Source organism: Stylophora pistillata, chromosome 14, assembly GCF_964205215.1.
Source record: "Stylophora pistillata chromosome 14, jaStyPist1.2, whole genome shotgun sequence".
NCBI lineage: Eukaryota > Metazoa > Cnidaria > Anthozoa > Scleractinia > Pocilloporidae > Stylophora > Stylophora pistillata.
In genome coordinates, this window is record NC_142532.1 from 20,537,223 (window position 1) to 20,562,705 (window position 25,483).

Below are 25,483 nucleotides of genomic sequence, written 5' to 3' on the forward strand. Positions count from 1 at the left end.
ACCGTTTGGCCAAAAGATGGGAGCCGTTTGAATTCCCATTTTACTCCAGAATGTGTAGAATTAGATAATTTTCTTTGCGAGTCTTGCAATTTGAGTTGTACGGTAAATAAGCTAAAATGGATTAAACTGAGAGCCTTTTAAGTTTTACGTAAGGTGTTACGTTGGTTCGTTTCTCGGAGTATGTTTTAAGTTGGGAAACTTACTTTTCGGGTTTATAAAGTATGTTTTAAGTTGGCAAACTAACTTTGCGGATTTATGAATCAACATTAGATTCGAATCATTACATTATTGCTTAAGAATTTGATTATGAGTCATTTTCCATCTCAGTTTTCAAAAAAACTATCAAATTGTTTCTATAAATAACGTACAAATCCTTTCTGGAAAATTCTGAATCGACATGGTATTTTTTACATGTTGTTTTAGTTAGGTGACCCACATATTTAAGAAACCTTAATCGCAAATTCCTTCATCGTGTCAAAGCAAAATTGCTCTGAAACCGAAAAGTTGTACAGAAGAAAAAATAACATCTTTGTTCGGTAAACAATAAAAAATTTGGATTATTGGAATATATGTAGCTGTGCATCATTATCACATTTTCATCCAGTTCCTAAATGTTGTCCAAAACCGAATTCATCTTGTGATTCCTTATGCTGGGCAACTGACAACTGATGGTGATAGTGTATTAAATCGCATTCTAAGTATTTCTTTTGAATATAATAAAGAAAGATTTACTTGCCTTTAATATTCTCAATTTGCCCGCTTTGTGTTTCTTGAACCTCATGTCTATATGATTCAAATATATATATGTATGTATGTATCTATAAGGGAATAACTTTTGGACCTCGCTGCATCAAGACTTGGCAGCTGAGATGACCATCAAGGTGATGAATATAATGCCAGCTTTCCTCGGGTTTATTATTCCTTAGAAAATGATAACAGTCAAAACAACTGATAATAACCGCCAAGCCTCAATTAAAGTAATTAGTCTTCATACATTGGAAAAGCTTTTTGCCAGTGGGTGTCTGGTTGCATTGTAAAGACAATGTACAGAAAGTTTGACAACACGTCTGTTAGGTTAAAAAAACGATAACACTTTACAATTTCACTTTACAACTTCCCTTACAATTTACATTTAACAATCATTTCACATCTGTACTTTTCGTTTCCCTACTTGTTTTCGCTCAACTCTTTCTTAGAATGTCAGAAAAAGTCGTATGATCATCGATTATAATTAAATGTTCCATACTGTATCAATTCTAGATCTTTAATTTTCAGTGAGAGCGGCTACAAACAATGAAATCAACAAATCGACAGTGGTTTAGCGTGGTTTGTACTCCTATCGACGAAGATATGCGTCATCTCAATGTCAAAATGTTGTGGAATCACGAGGCGGATGATTTTCATCGCAATATCGACGCCATTCTGTTTCGTGTCAGGTTGGGGGTTGGTAAAACAAAGTGCGAAGTTTTATTCCTGAAAGAAACGTTGGAGATTTACAAGCAGGTGTGGAAAATTCATTGCTAATTACCACTCTCTTTTACTTCCCCAGAAAAAGAAAACACAAAGACGAAAAGTCAGAGGAAAATGATAATACTTTGCTTACGCCTATATCTCAGTATTGTGAAAGTTTAGGTTTTAAGTCAATCCTTGTAGAGTTTCCATTTTTTGAGGCTAAGTTTTTAAAATTCTATAAGGAAATAATTTCAGAGATTCTTAAAAAATTAGATTGATTTAACCAGTAAACGTTTCCCACCATATCACAAAGTTGACATGATAATATGTAAATACATTCCGTTTGATCATATCGATACCAATTTGGGGATGAACACCCAGTGATTCTAAAATTTCTGTCCGTTGCGTGGCAATTAAATAACCCACGCTATTTAACATGGCAATATTTAATCCAGAAAGAACTTTTTCTGTGTTTACGCAGCTTCATCTGGACGCGAGGAGGGTAGTCAGTTCGTATGACAGTTATGCAATCACTAGCTACAGTCGAGGGTATGCATTATTTTGGAGAATTCATTGCTTCTATGAATTATTTCCTATATTGTGGCTATATCCTCTTCAGCGGCACTAAACAACCAATAAGCGCGCTCCAAATACACCAGTCATTTTATACTAAACTTAAGCAGGTTTATTAGTTGGGGATGAATTTTTCATTCTTAAACTTTCAAAACAGAAAGATACTAAGGGAGTTTTAATTTTCAAAAAAGCGTAATTACGTTTACTCAAATTGATTGATAGAAGACCGTTTTAACTTCATTTAAAAGTAACTGTAGGCGGCGTATAGAAGTAAAATAATCAGTGATATTTAAGAGAGAACACGAAACGTTTTTAATTAGTTTTCGAGCATTGGGAGAACTTAGACATGCTTTAACTAATTACTATAACTAATGTTAGAAAATACAAAATGGTTGCGAAAAAAGACACGAAAAAGACGGTGGCAATCGTGAGAGTACATAGAAGTCAAACATGTTGGAACAACAAAATGTCAGTTCCAAAGGGCAGGAAAACATGTCTGTGATGACTGGTTCACTGTGACTTAGACATATCTCTATGCTGAGATTTCGTTTTGTTTGTTTGTTTTCGTACTTAATCTTTTATTTTCCAGAAGTAACTAACACATAACTGCGCTGCACTAGTATCGCAGAGGTCAGTGGTTCGAATCCCGTACAGGCCTGATTTTTTTCAGGTCTGATTTTCGCTATTGCTTAAATAGCGCTATCTACTGCGAGGATCGTGTATCATATGTATCTAATACCGCAGTTCAAAATATATGAACTTCATATATTTCATTGTATCTGACATAACTTCTTCTTACAATATCAATTCGCTATCGGAAATCCAGCTTAAAAGTGATAAGAATAATTAACAATTACTCCAAGAGCGCGCGTTGGATATGAGATGATAGATAGCCAACGGGGCGCTTCGCGCCTCGTTGGCTATAATCATCTCATATCCAACAAGTGCGAGTGGAGTAATTGTTTTATTTAAAAAAAAACGCCCTCAAGATATTACACAAATCTTCTTGGCGTTATTTTGTATGAAGAAACTGGATATTACAATGTACAGATATTAGATTATGGTATATTGGCTCATATACAATAATGGCTAGGCCAATAAAAAGTCTTGAATTGCATTATCCAATGATCCAGTTTTTAATAATAAAAAATAATCAACTAGGGGTCATCTTTATGATAAAACTCCAAACTCTCCAAATCAGTCTAAAAGGAAATATATGGCATCTGGAGGGGAGAATTACTAATGAGGCACTTAAATCAATTTTAGGTATTTGTCAAACAGCTGCAGTTGTCAGAGCTCGCTATCACTCGTGTCCACTCCCTGCGATTTAAATTTCACGACCCGCTGTCGGAACAAGGTAGAGACCATGGGGACGAGGACGTGGAACAGTTGCTTTCGGCTTTGACAGAAAAACGTGAAGTAGCGGTAATTGGCCCAGGAAGAGGCCCCGCTGGGAAGAGTTATTCACAGATTGTTCGCCAAACAAGAGGTTTGTGTCGCGGCAGATTAGCTAGACTAAGGCAACATGTCTACAATTAAAACTTAAACGTTTTAATCTACTTATTGATAATGTTTGCTTATGAAAGTAATTTCTTTTTTGTCTTTCATAGAACGCAAGAACAGACTTTGCTGTGGACGAATAGATCTCTTCAAATGTCTTGGTAAGCTCATGCAATAAAACCAAAATAGTATTTTTGCTCGATGTGATCACGTTTTAGGGAACCAACATCAACCACGAGAATTAATTTTTTCAACCACAACCTAATTAGAATGATTTCCCGCTTAAAACGCGGGTCACAAACTTTTAGTTAGCGCAGCTTTACATCGACTAGCCCGCGTGAAGCCCCCTTTAGCAACTCTACCTTCTAGCGTCATTATACAACCTCCTAAGTTCTTTTAGATGCTATAAAAATATTGGGCTATATCAGTAGCCACATGCAGTCTTAGACTGCCTATTTTTCTATCTTAATAAAGTAATTTATTATACACCGAATGCAAATATGGCGTCCAATTTGAATTGCCATTGTTCTGGACTCCCTAGCCTCGTCTTCACGTTGAAATACAAAAGGATTATTACATGTGTGAGAGGCTAATCAGTTCAGAACATTGGCAACTCAAATTGGACGCCATATTTGCGTTCGGTGTCTAGTCGTTCTTAATCTGTAGTAATCTTCTCAATCCTTTACCATCCCCGCTTCTTTCTCGTTTACTCTTTCTCTTTTCTTATTTTACCATCTTGCCTAGCTAATATATTATAGCCTCTTTCACGTTTAAGATAACTTTTCCCGTTTAGAAAACGACATCCGATATTGTTATGTAATTTAATTACGCTACGCTATTTCCTCATTTTTACTTTATCTTTGTCAACGGGGGTAACCAGCCCTACCAGCTCAAGACTTCCCACCCCCCACCGGTCGGGAGCGCATTTTGTTAGCATCAATTCCCCGTCCCCGCCCCTTGTCGCGTCCTTGTCCTCAAAGAATGCACTGTGTACTGACCAATGACGATTTCAGACTGGCGGAAGCATTTACTGATGACGTCATTAATCAATGACGAAGAGTGATCTTAATTCGAAATCAGTAAGAAATTGTGCTTGAGTCAACTGATTAAGATATGAATTCCTTCACGGATCTGTCATACGTGCTTTGGATGTTAAATAGGAGAAAGTGAGCATACGTCAGGACGATACCTGCCTTCTATGAGAACTCAACCTTTTTTCTGAATTTGTTTCTGTCTTGATTCATGTAGCGAGCTTTCCGCCGAAGTATTTAACAGTTTTTAGAGCAATGACTCTTTCCGAGTGAGAAAAAAATAGGTCTTTTTTATTGGGAGACAAATTAAAGCAAAAGCAAAAATGGTTGAACGGTTATTTAAAGTGATTTGTATCTTAGTCTCGATTAACTTAAGCGAAACTTTGGTGCTTCAGATAACACAATCAACAAAATATAAAGCAGTTACGACTCTTTGAGTTTCTTAGTAGGTTGGTTTCTTTGATCTTTACAGAGAGAATTTATTCCTGGCGGGTAATTGTCTCACAACGGTTAAACAATGAAAATCATAACTAGTGATGAACTGAGTTTTATTTACATTCAAAGGATTACAGTTTATTTCTGACATAAAAACCTTTAACCCTAAAGTCAGGCACAGAAATGGTCAGATATGAATTCGGAACGTTCCTGATGACTTCAAAACTTTTATCAGGCCATATCTCTATGTGACTAGAAACTTATCGACCGACCAAGGGTTCATATGTACTTTATGTATTGAGAACAAATAGGGTCGAGTTTTTTTCAGAGGCCTTGTCAAATGGCTACCTCCCTAGATGATACAACAACACTTTTGTAAAAAGAATCAACCATGCGACAAAGTTTTCTCTATACAATATGTTAAAAAGTTTTTTAAGTTATGGTGTGTTAAATACATGGTAAAGATAGAGGAGATTTTAGCGACCACAGAACTTTCAATCCACGTTTACCGTCAACTGCGAAATGTGGCGTTTATCGTGTACACTCTTATCAGTGTGTCACTGATGACATAAACTCTAGTTCAGATCTTTTTACTGAAGATAGAAAACTGCCATCTTTAGTGGTTATGGCTGCATGACCGTTCTGCAAAATAGAATATATAGTTGCCTCCTTCACAGCCTAACATCAGTATGTGTATTCTCCATACTGTTCTATTTACATTTCCTGTGACATTTCCATATGATCAGTTCCTTACTTCTCATGAGCTTAATGTTTGATTCAGCAGTAATACTTGCTGGAGAATTTAGATGGTAGTCACCCTCAGATGTTAAAGGGTGTGGCGCTCCGTTAGTTTTAAAGTCTGTCAGTCTTTCTTGGTTTTGAAGTCTAAGAGGACAACTACTTTGGTTACTTCCGCTCATTTAAAATCAGTTTCTTTGTTCATTTCAATCCCAATAATAGGTGCAACAGATTCGGTGTAATGTCGATCAAAACCGTTATTGATTTACTCGGGGATCAATCGTGTGACGTCAGAGTGCTCAGACTGCTGTACAGATTGAAACTCTACTGTCTGAAGGAAACAGAAGAGTGGCGAATGTTCCTTTCCGAAAGTACAAATCTTAAAGAACGCCATCTCGCATATGAAGCTAAACGTGGATATTACAGCCTTTTATCTGTCAGTCTGTAGCAGACTCTCGTTTCTCAGATAACCGCAAACGGCCGTTTGTGGTTAACTCGCCCTTTGGCGACTTCTTATGTCGACTTCTTATGTCGACTTCTTATGGAGCCGACTTCTTATGTCTCCATCCACCTCCAACCTCCCCTGAGACTTATTATTAATATATACTTTTTTAGTTTTCTTTGACAACAGGATTATGATCTCTTGAGATCTTAGCCGCACCTCTAACTGGCTAAAATCTATTAGTTTAGTCGAGCTAAAGGATTAAATGATTAAATACGATAAACAAGAAGTGGAACCTTGAGTAAAGTGTTCTTGATATTTGAGTTCGATGATTACATTTTTATTTCAAATTTCGATCTCCTTTGGTTTCCGTTATTCCCGTACAGATATCGATTCATTTCTATAGGTTCCAACTTGACTGATATAATTTTTAAGCTTGAAAAATGGCAAAGTAAAAATGGTAGAGTAAAAGAAAAAGGGATCCTGCGAAAAATCCACAGTGATTAGCCCAGTAGCCACTTAAAAAAAAGCAAGAACAACAACAAAAACTGCCAAAACCGAAATTTTGGTATCTGAGCTAACTCACTTACCTATACTGATTAAAAAAATGCAAATTTGCGACCAAAAGAGGGGTGAGATGAGATCTCAGAAACAGAGCTAGTTCTTTTGACCAGGCCTTGTGAGGAGGCAGTAACTCTATAAACTCTACTGTTACTGTACATACCTCATACTTACTTAGACTGCGTAGTTTTGCAATGTTTAGTTTATTATTTCGTAAAAAACTTCAGTGTCAGATGGAGTAAAATGAAGTGCTCCTGTGAAAAATTGGCAGTTTCCAGTCGAATAGCCCAAGGGGTTAGAGTACGTATGGCCGCAGCGCGTAAGAGATTGTTGGTTGTTCCCAGCGTCATTTGATACGTAGATGTCAAGTCCCGAACCAAAAGTGGGTCCGTAGGAGGAACATCTGTACATGGCGTATTGCTGGTTTTGGTATTGTGTCAGCTTCACAGGATTGTATCCTTTGGCGTTGTAAAGAGAGAAAACAAAAGCTTTGCTGGCTGAAGAATAAGCACAGGAACCTAAAATGAAAACAGTTAAGGACTGGTCACTATTTGTCACCCGAAGGAGGGGAGGGGAGGGGAGGGGAGGGGAGGGAAGGGTGGGGGCGAAGGATTTCTGGGAATGAGGATCACATCGTTTTCAAGATAAAAAAGGGGGATCAGTCCTCATTAACAGGCACTAAGGGGGGGACCGGACCATGTATGAAAAAAAGGAGAAAATATCTGAAGCGGTGAGATCAATTTATCACCTTTTTGACATTTCGTATTTTTGGCTTTGTATTGTTAATGGTGGCGTTTTTCCGTTTTTCTTTGGATTATCTATGAGGACTATAAAATAAGGACCAACTTTATGATTGGGAATTTTGTGCCGGTGGCTGTGTTCAGTAAAAACGTTTGAAACTATGCGAATATGAAAAAAGAAAAATTCATGTTGATGAATTCAAGATGAATTTATCTTGAACCGAACACCTTAATTTGTTAAAAAAAACAGAAATTATATAAAACACAAGAGCATATTTTTACTTTTCAAAAAGAGAACTTGAAATATGGTCCAGTGTTTTTCAAAGACAACACATAATCCAGTAGAGCATTGATTAAATATTCTTTGTTTCAGCTGTGCAATAAGAATAGTGTACAAAACGAAACACTTAGAAATACCTCAGAATGGGAATGTCACAATAAAATCAAATCAAAATGAATAATCAAAATTCAAATCAAATCCGAAACAAAACTTTTAGGTTAAAATGCGTTCCAAACGTGTTTCAAGCCATTTAAAAGTTTGTCTACTTCGAGATCTCAAGTTTTACTGTCTACAATGATATTTTTTGTCCCTAAGATGTACTCATTGCTACAAGAAAAGTCCTTGACTAATCGATTTGTTATCTTTTCTACATGTGAGGGATGTTTCCTTGTTTGTTACTCACTGGTCCAGGACACGTCAGTATATCCACCAAAGATATAGCTGTTCACTTTGATGATCGTCACTGTGGGTCCCCTCCCATCACAGTTACTGTGGAATGTCGATGCTGCCCAGCCGTCAGTCTTTGCGTGCCAACACCTCATAAACCTGCTACGCTCTTTACTGATAAGGACTGGGTCCAGATACGAAAACAGCATCTTCAAGTATTTGTTATAATCAAGGCTTCGAAGTATCTCAGACAAGCCGAGACCTGAGGAGGAAGACGAAAAGTAAAACTTACAGTTAGCAAAAGGAATGGAACAACCCTTATAGCTTTGACTCGTGGAGTCATCTAAAGTGGATAATTTTATCACCCCTCGTTTGGCCCGTGAAATAATATATATTTTATTAACCAAGCGCGAGGGCCGTACTGGGAGAATATCGGCCCGAGGTCTTGACAGTACGGACCGAGCGCAGCGAGGTCCGTACAAAAAAGACTGAGGGCCGATATTCTTCCAGTACGGTCCCGAGCAAACTTGGCTAATAAGAGATTTATTATACGACTAAAGTTCAAAGGGACACAAGTGCGGTATCATTCGGGACCATTCAGGACGGTGCCCGGTCCAATACTGAGAGAATATTGACCGGCAATAGAGCATTTTGATTGGTTGATTTTAGTTATTGGCCCTCTGACCTCCCGAGTCGTGTAATAACGCACATTACTGATCCAGCAAGTTATAAAATTCCTAGCTTATCTACCAGGCGGTATTATAGGCGATGGAGAGAGAGAAACTTTTTTTGTTAGCTCAACCGCTCTTTCAAGTGGCTCCACCGACTTTGTTTTCATCTAATAGCCACAACCCTCTGCGGTAGTTCAGACTAGTCTTCTTTCACTCGTCACGCAACGTGTTGTGTGACGAACTTAAAGAATTGCTGCGAAAGAGACCGTAAAGCGTAGAAATTTCTTTGAAATTGGAAAAAAGGTAAGCTATTCGTACTCCAGCAACACATCTTTTTGAGAATAATTCTACATTCCACGAATTGATTTTGCCACACGTCTTATTAATTATTTATCCTTGAAAAGGTGTCTTTTTCTTAATTACCTGTTTCATAGAATACTTCTATGTCCGTTGGAGAAAAATTAGGCCCCCCTGTAAAAAAACCACAGTCTCCAGTTGAGTACCCTGAGGGCGTCGTGTACGTGCAACCGCATCTAGTGTAAGAGTTTTGGTTGTTTCCAGCGTCGTTGGATATGTAGATGTCGTGACCACAACCAGCACCAAAAGTGGGTCCATGGGAGGAACATCTGTACATGGCATTTTGCTGGTTTTGGTATTGTGTCAGCTTCACAGGATTGTATCCTTTGACATTGTAAAGTGAGAAAACAAAAGCCTTGCTGGCTGAAGAATAACCACACGGACCTAAAAATGAAAAGAGTTAGGGACTGGTCACTATTTGTCACCTGAGGGAGGGTTACGGTTCACATTATTGAGTGAGACGATGAATGCTTTACTGGAGGAAGAATAACCTGCGCAAGAACCTGCTGGAATAGAAGAACAATGTAGTCGGGCGTTGGAAGAAAACATAAACCCCCTTGAGGGGAGGGGGGTTCATTTCCCATCATAGACTAGACGGGGAGTTTTTCCAGGCTAGATGTTTGCTAGCGGGAGCAGAGATTTTACAAAGTTGGGCATAGAATTGGTACAAAATGCTTTTATGGACATGGCAAATTATTGGGTGACATCTAAAGCCCATTAATTGGCTCCTGGTGACATTTGTTTTAAAATTTTTATATTCGTACCCAGGCCCGAAAATTTAACTCAGTCTTTTTCAAAATGGCCAAATGTAACATTACCCAAAGTTATCTGTTACTTTCTTCAGATGTAGGCACATATTTAAAAAATTAAAAATGGTTTCGAGAACTGAAAAAAAAATCCAACCATGTGAATAAGGCTTCGAAAATATTATATCCGATAAAAAATTAATTCCAAGCCCGCTAGGTTGAGTGATTACTCTAAGAAAAGGGAGTAAAAGTGTCAGCTTCACAGGATTGTATCCTTTGGCGTTGTTAAATGAGAATAAAAAGGCTTTGGTGGCGTACGACCAAACGCAGGAACCTAAATTATGATTAAAATGGAAAAACATTCAAAACAATAACACACTAAAAGAATTGCTTGCAAGTGCGGCGTATTGTGTGATTGCATTTGTGCAGTTGTCAATATATTTCTTGATTGGACGTTGGAACCTCCTACGGTAACCGTGGAGCTCAATAAAATCACTCATTGTGTTCTCAAACGAATCAAGCCAACCTAAAGGCCAAGAAACTATTGCCGACAAGTTAAAACACATGCTATGTGCCTGCAGAACTGACTGAAAAACTTTTAAAACATTTCCACTACAAATGCCATTAGCCTTGCAAACAATACAAATTAAGTACTTCATATTCACAACGCCGTTCAATGATTGGCGCGGCGGAGAAAGCTCACAGCGTCGTTTTTGTCTAATGAGAGAAAAATCTTAAACCAATCGTGACTTGGTATATCGCGTTTTTCTCGCGCCTCGGGCAGCTTTCTTCTTATCCTTTGTTTTGATTGGCCCGTTTTTTAAACGGGCAGTTGAATTAAATTAACTTGGTTTTGGTTTTGCGACCTCAATAAATGCAGTAAAGAAAGAGAATATTTGATTTAGAGAGAATATATTTGGATCCTAGATTTAACAAATGCTACAGTACAATGAAGCAAGGATATATATATTTATTATAAAACTTGCTTTCTGCTTGGTCACCTTGACGCGTCAATCTCCAGGTGGAAGAATCTCAAGAAACGGGCTTCAGGAGAAATTTTGTCCGCTAGAGGCACCAAGCTTGATCCATTCTTACTACGTTATTTCCTTGCCTTTCTAAATCCTTAAAACGCTGCACCGAAAAAAGCTACATGGGCAAGATGTACTTACCGCTCCATGATACGTCAGTGTAGCCACCAAACATGGAGTTAACAGCTTTGATGATTGTCACCGTGGGTCCCCTCCCATCGCAGTTGCTGTGGAATGTCGATGCCGCCCAGCCATCTGTCTTAGCGTGCCAACACCTCACAAACCTACTTCGCTTTGAACTAAGGAGGACTGGCTCTAGATAAGAAAGCAGCTTTTCTGTGTAGTTTTTGTAGTCGAGGCTGGTAAGAATAACAGAACTATTCAGGCCATCTATACAAATAAACAAAAAAGAGAGAAAAGGTCAGCTTTGCCCTACCTTAAATTTTTCGCTTCATGTTGCATTCGCCATCTTGGTGCTCGAAAAGCCTGGTTTCACTAGCGACGCAAGCACAAACGCAAGTATAACACCTCTTATCACACCGTGAAAGCGGCCTCGACGTAAGCATAAATACAAGCGAAAGCGCAAGCACAACGGGACAAAAAGATTTTTCATTTTCTTTTGCTTATGTTGTGCTTACGAACGCTTATCCCAAGTGAAAAGAAAATGCCGCAGAAGCACAAGAAAATCTACTACAATTTGCTATGTCTGGATAATTATAGCACTCGCTCAACTTTTGCCCACGTCTGAGGCGGAGGTCGTCGCTGTAGTCTTTGATAAAAAGTGTTTCATAGTTGTTCGCAACTATGGAGTCTTATATGACAAGGAGTGTAAAGATTTCAAAGATAAAAACAAATAAGCACAAGCTTGGACTCAAGTTGGCAAGGAAAAATCATCCTGGCTTCTCTTTTCTTTAAAAAGATCCCTAAACCTAAAGCGTTTCATTCTCCTCTTCTTCTGTAACCGATTTCGCTTTCTTCGCCGCCATATTGGCCGAGTCGAGATCAACGGAGCCTTGCAACCAATGAACTAATTGTCACGTGTAATGTGAGTCTTGCTCGGCCACTTGAATTGACACCTTGAAATTCACAGCAGATTTGTTATTTTCATCGACTGCGAGCAACACCACGTCTAAAGAGAAGATCATATTTCAAAACCCTTTGCTGAGTGACGAGCTGAAATATTTTCACAAAGTTCAAGAACGAGTAAAGGTACTGAAAGCAGAATTTCAGGAGGTCTCAAATAAGAAAAAAAATAAACGAAATAATAAACGAAAAAAAACCTAAATAGCCAAGCTCGGACGAGTACTCTGCCGATGAATTGGACGAGGAGACTATCCGAGAGTTAGCAGAGGGGAAAATCCAAGAGTCAGTGGAAGATGATGTTCAAAAGTCTGTAGATGGGGGCGTCCAAGAGAACTGCCAAGGAAGAAGCATTGGGTAAGAGGCAGTTACACTAAACTAAACACTTGTTCTTGTTAACACATAAGAAAATTTGATTATTTTATCATGTTATATCGTGTCTGAACAAGAACCAAAGCTAAAAAAATCGATCCCTCTGCTTTGCTAATTTTTTTCTCTATTTTTTTCATGGTCCTCACCCCCCTCTTAGTGCCTGTCCATTAGGGCTGATTCCTCCTTTTAATCTGTTGAAAATCATGTGATTCCACCAAAATCCTCCGCCCCTCCTTCCCACTTCCCCCAGGTGAGAAATAATGACCGAAGTAGAGTTAAGGAGACTGCTTGGTTCGCTCGTGTCTAAATGTTAGTTTTAAAACTCACGAAAATAGCAGCTTGTTCCGTTTCCTTGGTACCAGGGATTGCACGTGCATCGATAAGAACCAATGGTATTGTTGCAGTAGGCGTTGGCGTCACAGTTATGTGATTCCTTGGTACATTCGTCGACATCTGAAAGAACGGATAAGAATGTTATGGCCAGAATTCACAGTCGATCGAAAATGACTGTTATTGGCGAGAGCGTCTCGCTGTACACTTAATTGAAGATGAAATGGTGTGGGGGACTATTCTAATTTCATTTAATAATTTAATAAGAAGTTCTTATATAGTGCATTAAAATTGAACTCTCTGCGCTTTACAATTGCAATGAACAAAATTTCAATAAAAATCCTATACATGCAATTATCGCTACTCTATCTAAACTAACGAAGTATTACGTGTTATACATATATTTGACAACGTACGATATCAAAAAATCTGGTGGCTTAATTTTTGAAAAGATAAGTTTTCAATAAGGGTTTAAAGGAGTCAACAGATTCAGCGTCCTTTATGCAGTCAGGAAGTTGATTCCACAAATACGGTGCAGCGTAGGAGAATGCTCTTTGCCCATACGTTTTAGTTCGAATTGTTGGGACCTCAAGTAGATTGATATTTGATGAACGGAGTCTTCGTGCTGGAGTATATCGACTAAGAAGTTCAACAAGATAGGTTGGAGCCATGTCATTTAGTGCTTTGTATGTTATCAACAGTATCTTGAAATGAATTCGTTTTGTGACCGGGAGCCAATGAAGTTTCATAAGTATAGGTGCTATACTGTCTCTTGATTTAGCACCGACTAACAAGCAGGTAGCTGTGTTTTGGATCCGTTGGAGTTTTTCGATGTGACAAATTGGTAAACCGTACAATATAATTTGGATATATCAACAAAGTTGAAATGGTAAATTAGACACCGTAACGATTACAAAAGCTGACGTTTCGAGCGTTAGCCCTTCGTCGAAGCGAATGTACAATAGACCGTACAGTAGGCTATTACAGTAATCAGGTCTCGATGAGATGAAGGCGTGTATCAATCTTTCATTTTGCTGCGTCGAGAGGTATTTACGAACGCGACCAATATTTCTGATTGCTAAAGACGACGATTTACAGATGGAATATATCTGCGAGCGTAAGTTCATCACAGAGTCAAGCATGACGCCCAGGTCTCGGACAGTATTAGATAATTTAATGATGTCATCTTCAATATTGATATCACAGAAAGGAGGATTTTTTGAGAAGGGTGAAGGGAAACGAATGATTTCTGTTTTAGAAAGGTTGCACTGCAATCTGTTTTTCTTTTTAACACATGATTTCAATCTTTCTATGCCCATTATTCTGTCAGAGGAGTTTATCTTTACGTAAAGTTGGGAATCATCGGTATATATCATACAGTTTAGGCCATGTTCAGTAACAATGTCTTCTGTAGGCGACGTATACATCAGAAAGAGTAGTGGACCAAGTACTGATCCCTGGGGTACGCCGTAGGAGATATGTCGAGGCCATTCAAGCAATTTTAGATCGAATCTCCAGAATAAGCCGGGATTGATGCTTTGTTTTGAAATGAATTTCTTCAGGCAATGGCGAGAGTCATTGTTTAAACTTACCGATACATTTTTTTCCGTTTCCAGTAAAACCCGCTTTGCAGGAACAACTGTGAGAACCGATGGTGTTCACGCACTCGGCGTTGACGTCACACAAGCGAATTGTTGAATTACATTCATCCACGTCTGGAAAACGAGAAAGATTGTGGTCAGTTTAAAAGAAAAAGAGGGTATCCGCCAAATCATGAGTCTTTTATGGATTTTTCACAGCAATTGTTTGCTTCATGACTTCCAGCGGAAGCCAAAAGCTTAATTTTTTCAGTGTACGATCCCTTCAGGGAGACAGATTTCCCCTTCCCCATTCCTCTTCACGCACTTGGCGTTGACGTCACAGACGGGAATTGTTGAATTACAATCGTCCACGTCTGAAAAACGAGATAGTTTAAAAGAAAAAGAGCACATCCGCTTAATTATGAGTCTCATGGATTTGCCACAGCAATTGATCGAGAATGACTGTGATTGGCGTAAGCGTCTCGCTGTAAACTAAATTAATGATAACATGGTGTGGGGGTCTATTCTAATCGGCCGTTAAGGCAATTTTAGATCGAATCTTGAGAGTAAGCCGGGATTGCTATATGGTTTTGCTTGGTACCGATTATACGAAACTATTCATAATTTCAGTCACCTTCGGTTTTCATGTCACAAGGAGCTAGAACAATCTTCGCGGGTACAATCGAAGAAAACCAATATTTGCCGCTGACCGCTTGTCCTCCTTCGCTCAATTTGATTTCTTGGCAAGTCTCCGCAGGCAGCTCAGGAATAGAACCGAGAGGGACTAAACAAGAAAATACATGTGTACTGTAAAAATATGTCATGTGGCTATTATATTATTGTACCATTCGTAGAAGCGAGAGAGACTAAACAAGAAAATACTCATGTATTGTAGAAATATGTCATGTGGCTATTGTATTATTGTACCATTCGTAGAACTGAGAAAGACTAAACAAGAAAATACTCATGTATTTTTAAAATATCTCATGTGGCTATTGTATCATTAGGTGTTGATTTTAATGTTATTTTGGCTTGTGAAGGCTGTGGTTATTCATACTGGTAAGAAGCGATAAGAGCTTTATTTTTTTGGCGTTTTCTGTCGATCTGTTCTCCACCAATATGGGTGGCGACCATCAGACTCCATTCTGCTTGTCTTCCTCAGGTCATGTGGTCGCCCGGGTTACCCTTCTCCTCATGACGCAAATACTCCACTGTGATTGGTTAGTTCAATTCATAGCGGCACACCGATACAAGTTGATGAATTTAACTTCAGTAAATAGACTGATTTTAAAAAGGAAGGAAGGCTTTGTACGATTCTAATGCCACTCTCCCCGTAATTGGCAGTGAATTGGAAGTCAGTCTCCTATTGTTCCCCCCCGTTATACTCTGTTGACCACCACCCCTCCCACCCCACATATGATGACTTGTCCCTTAGAAATGAATGAGGTTTCAACTGTTTAGAAATGAAAAAATTCCACGAGCTAAAATTGTCAGAAACTTACGGCAGACAAAGGGGAGAATTTATATCTAGATCTTGACTTACCCCTGTTCAAATCTCGTTTGAAATAATACCGCTCCACGTTTGGAACGTAATCCTCGGGTCTGGCCTCCTTAGTACGGTTATTCAATTCACAAGTCTCTTGTGTGAAAACGTAATTGAAACTTTGACATCTGACGTCAGCGGTACACTCATGGTAACACACGTCCCCCAGGGAAGCTCCCGTGATCCTCTTGAAGATGTGACGTTGCAGCATCATTCCAAGTTTTGAGACTCCGCCCACGCTGCATTGTTGTGCGTTAGCAGCGGAAAACACCCCACATACAAAGACTACCACTGCCATATAGTAGAGTTTTGGAAGGACCATTCTCTTCAGAGCTGCAGCAAAGATGGCCTGAATTGTCAAAAATATGTTAAATATCAGTAAGACTGACAACCCTGCCCTTAGTAACGGTATTGATTATTGTCTATCGTATAACTTGTCTTGTTTTCGTGTCAAGGGTTATTGTCTATCGTATAACTTATCTTGTTTTCGTGTCAAGGGTTATTGTCTATCGTATAACTTATCTTGTTTTCGTGTCAAGGGTTATTGTCTATCGTATAACTTATCTTGTTTTCGTGCCAAGGGTTATTGTCTATCGTATAACTTATCTTGTTTTCGTGTCAAGGGTTATTGTCTATCGTATAACTTATCTTGTTTTCGTGCCAAGGGTTATTGTCTATCGTATAACTTGTCTTGTTTTCCTGCCAAGGGTTATTGTCTATCGTATAACTTATCTTGTTTTCGTGTCAAGGGTTCAGAACCGTTGCGATCTTAGATACATCGTTAATATTTCAAACACACAATATTAGGTTTTTCAAGATTTAAACAACCAGTAAAATATCCCTAAAACTCTGAATGCATAACCATCCTCTTTAGCTTCGTTTTCATCTCAAATAACTTGCTTTTAATCAAATTCATCAGGAACGCCCTGTATGGCGACAGAAGAAAGCGAAAAACACGCGAGAATGCGGAAGAACGCACGAGAATGCACGATCACGTTAAAGATGCGCGTGAAATTAAAAGGAAAGGTCATTCTCGCCCCATCTTTCTGACGCGCCTTACGCTTTCTTGGATAGACTCTCGAATTTCGACCATTTAGTCGACTTTTTTAATCTGAATCAGTTTCCTATCGATTAATAGTTTATTCCACATTTCAGACCTCTGGATCTGCCGTAGGATAAAAGAAAGGAGGGAAGTAAAGAAACTGTGTATTTTAGCCATGCCCAAACAGTTGCTTTACAATTGAGTTTTTGGCCAAAACAATCATGGTTACTTTCTGCTATTCTTAATCTTTTTACCATGGATTATGTCAGATTTTTTGTGTTACATTTAAAACTAAATTGGAAATATCTCTAAACTTTTTATGACAAGGTTTTCATGCTGTTCGGAATCAGACAGTTGGGCCAAAAGATGGGAGCCGTTTGAATTCCCATTTTACTCCAGAATGTGTAGAATTAGATAAAACGAGTCACACATTCAAGATGGAAATTACGTGACTTGTGAATATGTTCCGTATATTTTTCTCTCTCCTCACCTCTGAGTCTAACACGAAGCTGACTTCCTATAATTTTTTTGCAAGTCTTGCATTTTGAGTTGTTCGGCAAATAAGCTAAAAAGAATTAATCTGCGAGTCTTTTAAGTTTCACGCAACTTGTTACGTTGGGTCTCTTGTCAGAGTATGTTTAAAGTTGGCAAACTAACTTTTCGGATTCATAAATCAACATTAGATTCGAATCATTACATTGTTGCTTTATATTCAACCGTTTACATCGCGTAAAGACTTTCTTTACGAAAGTCTAAAGAAGCTCGTAAAGATAAGTAAAGAGGATCTTAACGCTTTCTTTACGACGTCTTTACGGAACCGTAAATTCAAAATTTCATGCTGTGTTAAGATTTAGCGTACAAATCCTTTCCGGAAAATTCTGAATAAATATCGCATTTTTTGCATGTTGTTTTAGTTAGTAGACCCACATATTTAAGAAACCTAAATCGCAAATTCCTTTATCGTGTCGAAGAAAAATTGCTCTAGAACCGAAAAGTTGTACACGAGAAAAAACCTTTTCTCGGTGAATAATCAAAAATTTGTTATGTTGGAATATATGTTGCTGTGCATCATCATTTTCATCCAGTTCCGAAATGTTGTCCAAAATAGAATTCATCTTGTGGTTCCTTATGCTGGGCAACTGACAACAAAGGATGAAAATTAATTACCTCGCATTCTTTAAATAAGTATTTATTTTGAATATAATAAAGAAAGATTTACTCACCTTTAATTTTCCCAATTTGCCCGCTTTGTGTTTCTCGAACCTCATGTTTAGATGATTCAAATATATATATATATATATATATATATATATATGTATCTATAAGGGACTAACTTTTGGACCTCGCTGCACCAAGACTCGGAAGGTCAGATGACCATCAAGGCGATGAATATAATGCCAGTATTCCTTGGGTTTATTATCCCTTAGAAAATGATAGCAGACAAAACAACTGATAATCATGACCGCCAAGCCTTAATTAAAAGTAACTAGTCCTCACGCAATGGAAAAGTTTTTAGCCAGTGGGTGTCTGGCTGCATTGTGAAGACAATGTACAGAAACATTGACATCACGTTTGTTAGGTAAACAAACGATAACACTTACAATTTATATACACTTCACTATGATATCACATCTGCCCTTTTCGTTTGCCTACTTCTTTTCCCTAAACTCCTACTTAAAATGTCAGAAAAGGTCGCAAGACCATGGATTATAATCAAAGGCTTCATACTGTATCATTTCTAGATCTTTTCAGTGAGAGCGGCTATAAACAATGAGATTCACAAATCGACAGTGGTTTAGCGTGGTTTGTACTCTTATCGACAAAGATATTCGTCATCACAATGGTCAAAATGCTGTGGACTCACAAGGCGAATGATTTTCACCGCAATATCGACGCCATTCCGTGCGTGATACGTTGCCTTTCAGGTTGGGGGTTGGTTAAACAAAGCTCGAGGCTTTATTCATGAAAGAAACGTTGCATGTTTACCAGCAGGTGTGGAAAATTCATTGCTAATTACCCCTTTCTTTTACTCCCCTAGAAAAAGAAAACACCAAGATGAAAGTCGAGAAAAAATGATGATACTTTGCTTACGCGTACGTCTCAGTATTATGAAACGTTTAGGTTTCAAGTCAACCCCTCTAGAGTTTCCTCTTTTTGAGGCTAGGTTTTTAAAGTTCTATAGGAGAAAAAAATTCCGCATATAATAATAATAATAATAAGGCGAGAGAAGAAAGGGAAAAACACGCAAGAATGTGCAAGAATGCGCGAGAAAGCGCTCTCACGTTAAAGATGCGCGTGAAATTAAAGGGAAAGGTCATTTGCAGCAAATAAAGGGATTCTCGCCTCTCCTTTCTGACGCGCCTTTCGCTTTCTTGAATAGACTCTCGAATTTCGACCATTTAGTCGACTTTTTCAATCTGAATCAGTTTTTTATCGATTAATAGTTTATTCCACACTTCAGACCTGTGGATCTGCCGTAGGATAAAATAAAGGAGGGAAGTAAAGAAACTGTGTCTTTTAGCCATGCCCAAACAGTTGCTTTACGATTGAGTTTTTGGCCAAAACAATCAGGGTTACTTTCTGCTATCCTTAATCTTTTTACCATGGATTTTGTCAGCTTTTTTGTGTTACATTTATAACTAAATTGGAAACATCTTTAAATTTTTTATGGCAAGGTTTTCATGCTGTTCGGAATCAGACAGTTGGGCCAAAAGATGGAAGCCGTTTGAATTCCCATTTTACTCCAAAAGGTGTAGAATTAGATAAAACGAGTCACACATTCAAGATGGAAATTACGTGACCTGTGAATATGTTCCGTATATTTTTCTCTCTCCTCACCTCTGAGTCTAACACGAAGCTGCCTTCCTATATTTTTTTGCGAGTCTTCCAATTTGAGTTGTAAGGAAAATAAGCTAAAAATAACTAATCTGAGAGTCTTTTTACGCAACTTGTTGACGTTGGCTCTCTTCTCAAAGTATGTTTAAATAAGTATTTCTTTTGAATATAATAAAGAAAGATTTACTTGCCTTTAAGTTTCTCAATTTTCCCGCTTTGTGTTTCTTGAACCTTATGTCTAAATGATTCAATTAAGAATTGTTTCATGCTTAGCGTGCGTCTATCGAGCTGCGCCTCGAGCAACTCTTACGCTTCTCTCGTGCTCTCCAAACTCCCCTCGAGCATCCATTACTCGATAGACGCACGCTAAGCATGAAACGATTCTTAAATGTATATATATATATATATATATATTTGTTATGGCAGGGTTTTCACGCTGTTCAGAATCAGACGTATATCTATAAGGGAATAGCTTTTGGACCTCGCTGCACCAAGACTCGGCAGGTGAGATGACCATCAAGGTGATGAATATAATGCCAGTATTCCTTGGGTTTATTATCCCTTAGAAAATGATAGCAGACAAAACAACTGATAATAGCCGCCAAGCCTTAATTAAAAGAAGTTAGTCTTCCTGCAATGGAAAAGTTTTTTTGCCAATGGGTGTCTGGCTGCATTACGAAGACCGATGTACAGAAACCTTGACAACACGTCTGTTAGGTGAACAAACGATAACACTTACAATTTAGACTTCACTATGATTTCACATCTGCCCTTTTCGTTTGCCTACTTGTTTTCCCTAAACTCCTACTTAGAATGTCAGAAAAGGTCGCAAGACCATGGATTATAATCAAAGGTTCCATATATCATTTCCTGATCTTTTCAGTGAGAGCGGCTATAAACAATGAGATTCACAAATCGACGGTGCTTTAGCATGGTTTGTGCTCCTAGTGACAAAGATATAAGTCATCATAATGGTCAAAATGTTGCGATTGTGGACTCACAAGGCGAATGATTTTCATCGCAATATCGACGTCATTCCGTGCGTGATACGTTGCGTGTCAGGTTGGGGTTTGGTTAAACAAAGCTCGAGGCTTTATTTATAAAAGAAACGTTGCATGTTTACTAGCAGGTGTGGAAAATTCATTGCTAATTACCCCTTTCTTTTACTCCCCCAGAAAAAGAAAACACCAAGATGAAAAGTCAGAGAAAAATGATAATGCTTTGCTTACGCCTAGGTTAGTAATATGAAATGTTTAGTCAACCCCTCTAGGGTTTCCAAATTTTTAGGCTAGGTTTTTAAAATTCTATGAGGAAATCATTCCAGAGTTTCTTAAAAAGTTAGATTGATTGGCAAGGAGTGAAGAACCAGTAAACGTTTCCCATAAACTTGACATGATACTATGCAAATACATTCCTTTTGATCATATTGACACCAAGTTGGAGATGTACACCCATGGCCAGTGACTCTGAAATTTCTGTCCATTACATGACAATTAAATAACACACTCTATTTACCATGGCAACATTTAATCCAGAAAGAACTTTTTCTGTGTTTACGTAACTTCATCTAGACGCGAGGGGGGTAGCCAGTTCGTATGATACTTATGCAATCACTAGTTACAGCCGAGGGTAGGCATAATTTTGGAGAATTCATCGCTACCAATCTATGAATTGTTTCTTATATTGTGGCTGTATATATATACTCTCTCTTCAAGCACACTCTACGACCTATAAGCGCGCTCCAAACATCCCAGTTATTTTATACTAAATTTAAGCACGTTACTTAGTTGGGGATGAATTTTTCATTCTTAAACTTTCAAAACAGAAAAATACTGCGGGAGTTTTACGTTTCAAATTGAAAGATAGAAGACCGGTTTAAATTTATTTAAAACTAACGGTAGGCGTATAGAAGTTAAATAAATATATTTTATTAGACGTTTTTTGGGTAGTATCGCTGAGTATTTTTTACAAGTTGTGCCGTATTTTGTTATTTTCGGGAGAATTTCGCGGAGATTTCTGGAGTACAGATATCGCGTGATGTTTGTACTTGTCTTGCGCGTTACTTGTACTTTACGAAGCACAGTTGGATAATGAATATATCTTAATAGACGTTTTTCTTGTGTAGTATCGTTGATTATTATATGGCTATGTCTCACAAGGACTGCAAACTACCGAATTCACGAACTTGATTGGCTGAAATCAATATTGAAAGCGGTCTAGATTTCCCCATATAGACCGGTCTAGAAAAAAAAGGTACAAATAATATAAAAAATTGGCATATAAGACACAGCTATATAATAAACATCTTATTAACCGAGCCAGGTGGGTCTGTATGGGAGAATCTTGACCTCGGTCGCTGGTACAGACCTCACTGCGTTCGGTCTGTACTGGCGACCTCGGTCAAGATTCTCTCGTACAGACCTCCCACTCGGTTAAGAACTAAACATTAGCTATAGCAATCAGTTAAAGCGGGCCTAAGTTCTGCCAATGCTCGAAAACTAGTTAAAAACACTTTCGTGTTCTCTCTTAAAGTCATTCTTAATCTGTAGTAATCTTCTCAATCCTTTACCATCCCCGCTTTTTTTCTCCTTTACCCTTTCTCTTTTCTTATTTTGCCATCTTGCCTAGCTAATACATTTCAGCTTCCATTACGTTTAAGATAACTTTTACCGTCTAGAAAACGAAACCGAATATTGTTATGCAGTTTAATTCCGCTAAGCTGTTTCCTATTTTCTCTTTATCTTTGTCAACAGCGGCAACCAGCCCTATCAGCTCAAGACTTCCCACCCCCCACCGGTGGGAGTACCTTTTCTTAGCATCAATTCCCCGTCCCCGCCCCTTGTCCCGTCCTTGTCCTCAAAGAGTGTACTGTGTACTGACCAATGACGATTTCAGACTTGCGGGTGCAGTAGAGTGTTGGAAGGATCATTCTCTTCAGAGCTGCAGCGAAGGTGGCCTGAATTCACAAAATATGTTAAAATATCGTTGAAGTTGGCAACCCTGCCCCTGGTAACGTTAACATTTCAAACGCGCAATATTAGTTTTTCAAGATTTAGACAACCAGTAAAATATCCTAAAAAAAATCTGAATGCATAAACAACCTCTTTAACTTCGTTTTTACCTCAAATAACTGGCTTTTAATGAAATTCATCAGAAACGCCCTATATATTGAGAGAAGAAAGCGAAAAACACGCGAGAATGCATAAGAACGCGCGAGAATGCACGATCACGTTAAAGATTCTGGCCCCACCTTTCTCGAACGCCTTTCGCTTTCTTGAATACACTCTCGAATTTCGATCATGTAGTCAAATTTTTTAATCTGAATCAGTTTCCTTTCGATTAATAATTCATTCCGCATTTCAGACCTCTGGATCTGCCATAGGATAAAAAAGGAGAAAAGTCAAGAAACCGTCTCTTTTAGGCATGCCCTAACCGTTGCTTTACAATTGAGTTTTTGGCCAAAAAAGTCATGGTTACTTTCTGCTCTCCTAAATCTTTTTACCATGGTTTTTGTCAGCTTTTTTGTGTCACATTTAAAACTACATTGGAAATGTCTTTGAATTTTTATGGCAAGGTTATCATGCTGTTCGGAATCAGACAGTTGGGCCAAAGATGGGAGCCGTTTGAATTCCCATTTTACTCCAGAATGTGTAGAATTAAATAATTTTCTTTGCAAGTCTTGCAATTTGAGTTGTACGGTAAATAAGCTAAAAAGAATTCATCTGCGAGTCTTTTAAGTTTTACGTAACTTGTTACGTTGGTTCGTTTCTCAGAGTATGTTTTAAGTTGGGAAACTTACTTTTCGGGTTTATAAAGTATGTTTTAAGTTGGCAAATTAACTTTGCAGATTTATGAATCAACATTAGATTGGAATCACTACATTATTGCTTAAGAATTTGATGATGAGTCATTTTCCATCTCAGTTTTCAAAAAAACTATCAAATTGTTTCTATAAATAACGTACAAATCCTTTCCGGAAAATTCTGAATCGATATGGTATTATTTTACATGTTGTTTTAGTTAGATCACCCACATATTTAAGAAACCTTAATCGCAAATTCCTTCATGGTGTCGAAGAAAAATTGCTCTAAAACCGAAAAGTTGTACACAAGAAAAAAATAGCATCTTTGTTCGGTAAATAATAAAAAGTTTGGATTATTGGAATATATGTAGCTGTGCATCATTATCACATTTTCATCCAGTTCCTAAATGTTGTCCAAAACCGAATTCATCTTGTGATTCCTTATGCTGGGCAACTGACAACTGATGGTGATATTTTATTAAATCGCTTTCTAAGTATTTCTTTTAAATATAATAAAGAAAGATTTACTTGCCTTTAATATTCTCAATTTGCCCGCTTTGTGTTTCTTGAACCTCATGTCTAGATGACTCAGATATATATATATATATGTATGTATTTGTTTGAGGGCCACTGGTTTGTCAGTTTTATACTGTTATGTGTTTTACCCTCTTTAAATAAAGTTGATTATTATTATTATTATTATTGTATCTATAAGGGAATAACTTTTGGACCTCGCTGCATCAAGACTTGGCAGGTGAGATGACAATCAAGGTGATGAATATAATGCCAGCGTTCCTCGGGTTTATTATCCCTTAGAAAATGATAACAGTCAAAACAACTGATAATAACCGCCAAGCCTTAATTAAAAGTAATTAGTCTTCATGCATTGGAAAAGCTTTTTGCCAGTGGGTGTCTGGTTGCATTGTAAAGACAATGTACAGAAAGTTTGACAGCACGTCTGTTAGGTTAAAAAAACGATAACACTTTACAATTTCACTTTACAACTTCCCTTACAATTTACATTTAACAATGATTTCACATCTGTACTTTTCGTTTGCCTACTTGTTTTCGCTAAACGCTTTCTTAGAATGTCAGAAAAGGTCGTATGATCATCGATGATAATTAAATGTTCCATACTGTATCAATTCTAGATCTTTAATTTTCAGTGAGAGCGGCTACAAACAATGAAATCAACAAATCGACAGTGGTTTAGCGTGGTTTGTACTCCTATCGACGAAGATATTCGTCATCTCAATGTCAAAATGTTGTGGAATCACGAGGCGGATGATTTTCACCGCAATATCGACGCCATTCTGTTTCGTGTCAGGTTGGGGGTTGGTTAAACAATGTGCGAGGTTTTATTCCTGAAAGAAACCTTGGATATTTACAAGCAGGTGTGGAAAATTCATTGCTAATTACCCCTCTCTTTTACTTCCCCCAAAAAAAGAAAACAAAAAGACGAAAAGTCAGAGAAAAATGGTAATACTTTGCTTACTCCTATATCTCAGTATTGTGAAACGTTTAGGTTTTAAGTCAATCCTTGTAGAGTTTCCATTTTTTGAGGCTAGGTTTTTTAAAATTCTATAAGGATATAATTTCAGAGATTCGTAAGAAATTAGATTGATTTAACCAGTAAACGTTTCCCACCATATCACAAAGTTGACATGATAATGTGTAAATACATTCCGTTTGATCATATCGATACCAATTTGGGGATCAACACCCAGTGATTCTAAAATGTCTGTCCGTTGCGTGGCAATTAAATAACCCACGCTATTTAACATGGCAATATTTAATCCAGAAAGAACTTTTTCTGTGTTTACGCAGCTTCATCTAGACGCGAGGAGGGTAGTCAGTTCGTATGACAGTTATGCAATCACTAGCTACAGTCGAGGGTATGCATTATTTTGGAGAATTCATTGCTTCTATGAATTATTTCCTATATTGTGGCTATATCC

The 25,483-nt window shown here is 37.9% G+C and overlaps 1 protein-coding gene across 3 annotated transcripts; it reads right to left on the minus strand.

Moving 5' to 3' along the window:
• Positions 1–5,087: 5,087 nt before the first annotated feature.
• On the minus strand, positions 5,088–20,293 carry LOC148717021 (uncharacterized). 3 transcript variants are annotated; one of them, XM_088744445.1, is made up of 9 exons: positions 18,112–20,275; positions 15,847–16,195; positions 14,938–15,087; positions 14,316–14,438; positions 12,721–12,846; positions 11,083–11,331; positions 9,234–9,551; positions 8,156–8,401; positions 5,088–7,250 (listed from the first exon to the last, which is right to left on the minus strand). In XM_088744445.1, exons 1-9 carry the CDS (start codon positions 18,154–18,156, stop codon positions 6,931–6,933), a joined length of 1,926 nt encoding a protein of 641 aa, XP_088600571.1. In that variant the 5' UTR covers positions 18,157–20,275; the 3' UTR covers positions 5,088–6,930. The 3 variants fall into 3 exon arrangements, with proteins under 3 accessions (XP_088600571.1, XP_088600573.1, XP_088600572.1); XM_088744446.1 differs by lacking the exon at positions 5,088–7,250 and having other exon boundaries at positions 8,148–8,401; positions 18,112–20,285; XM_088744447.1 differs by lacking the exons at positions 8,156–8,401; positions 9,234–9,551 and having other exon boundaries at positions 18,112–20,293.
• Positions 20,294–25,483: the final 5,190 nt, after the last annotated feature.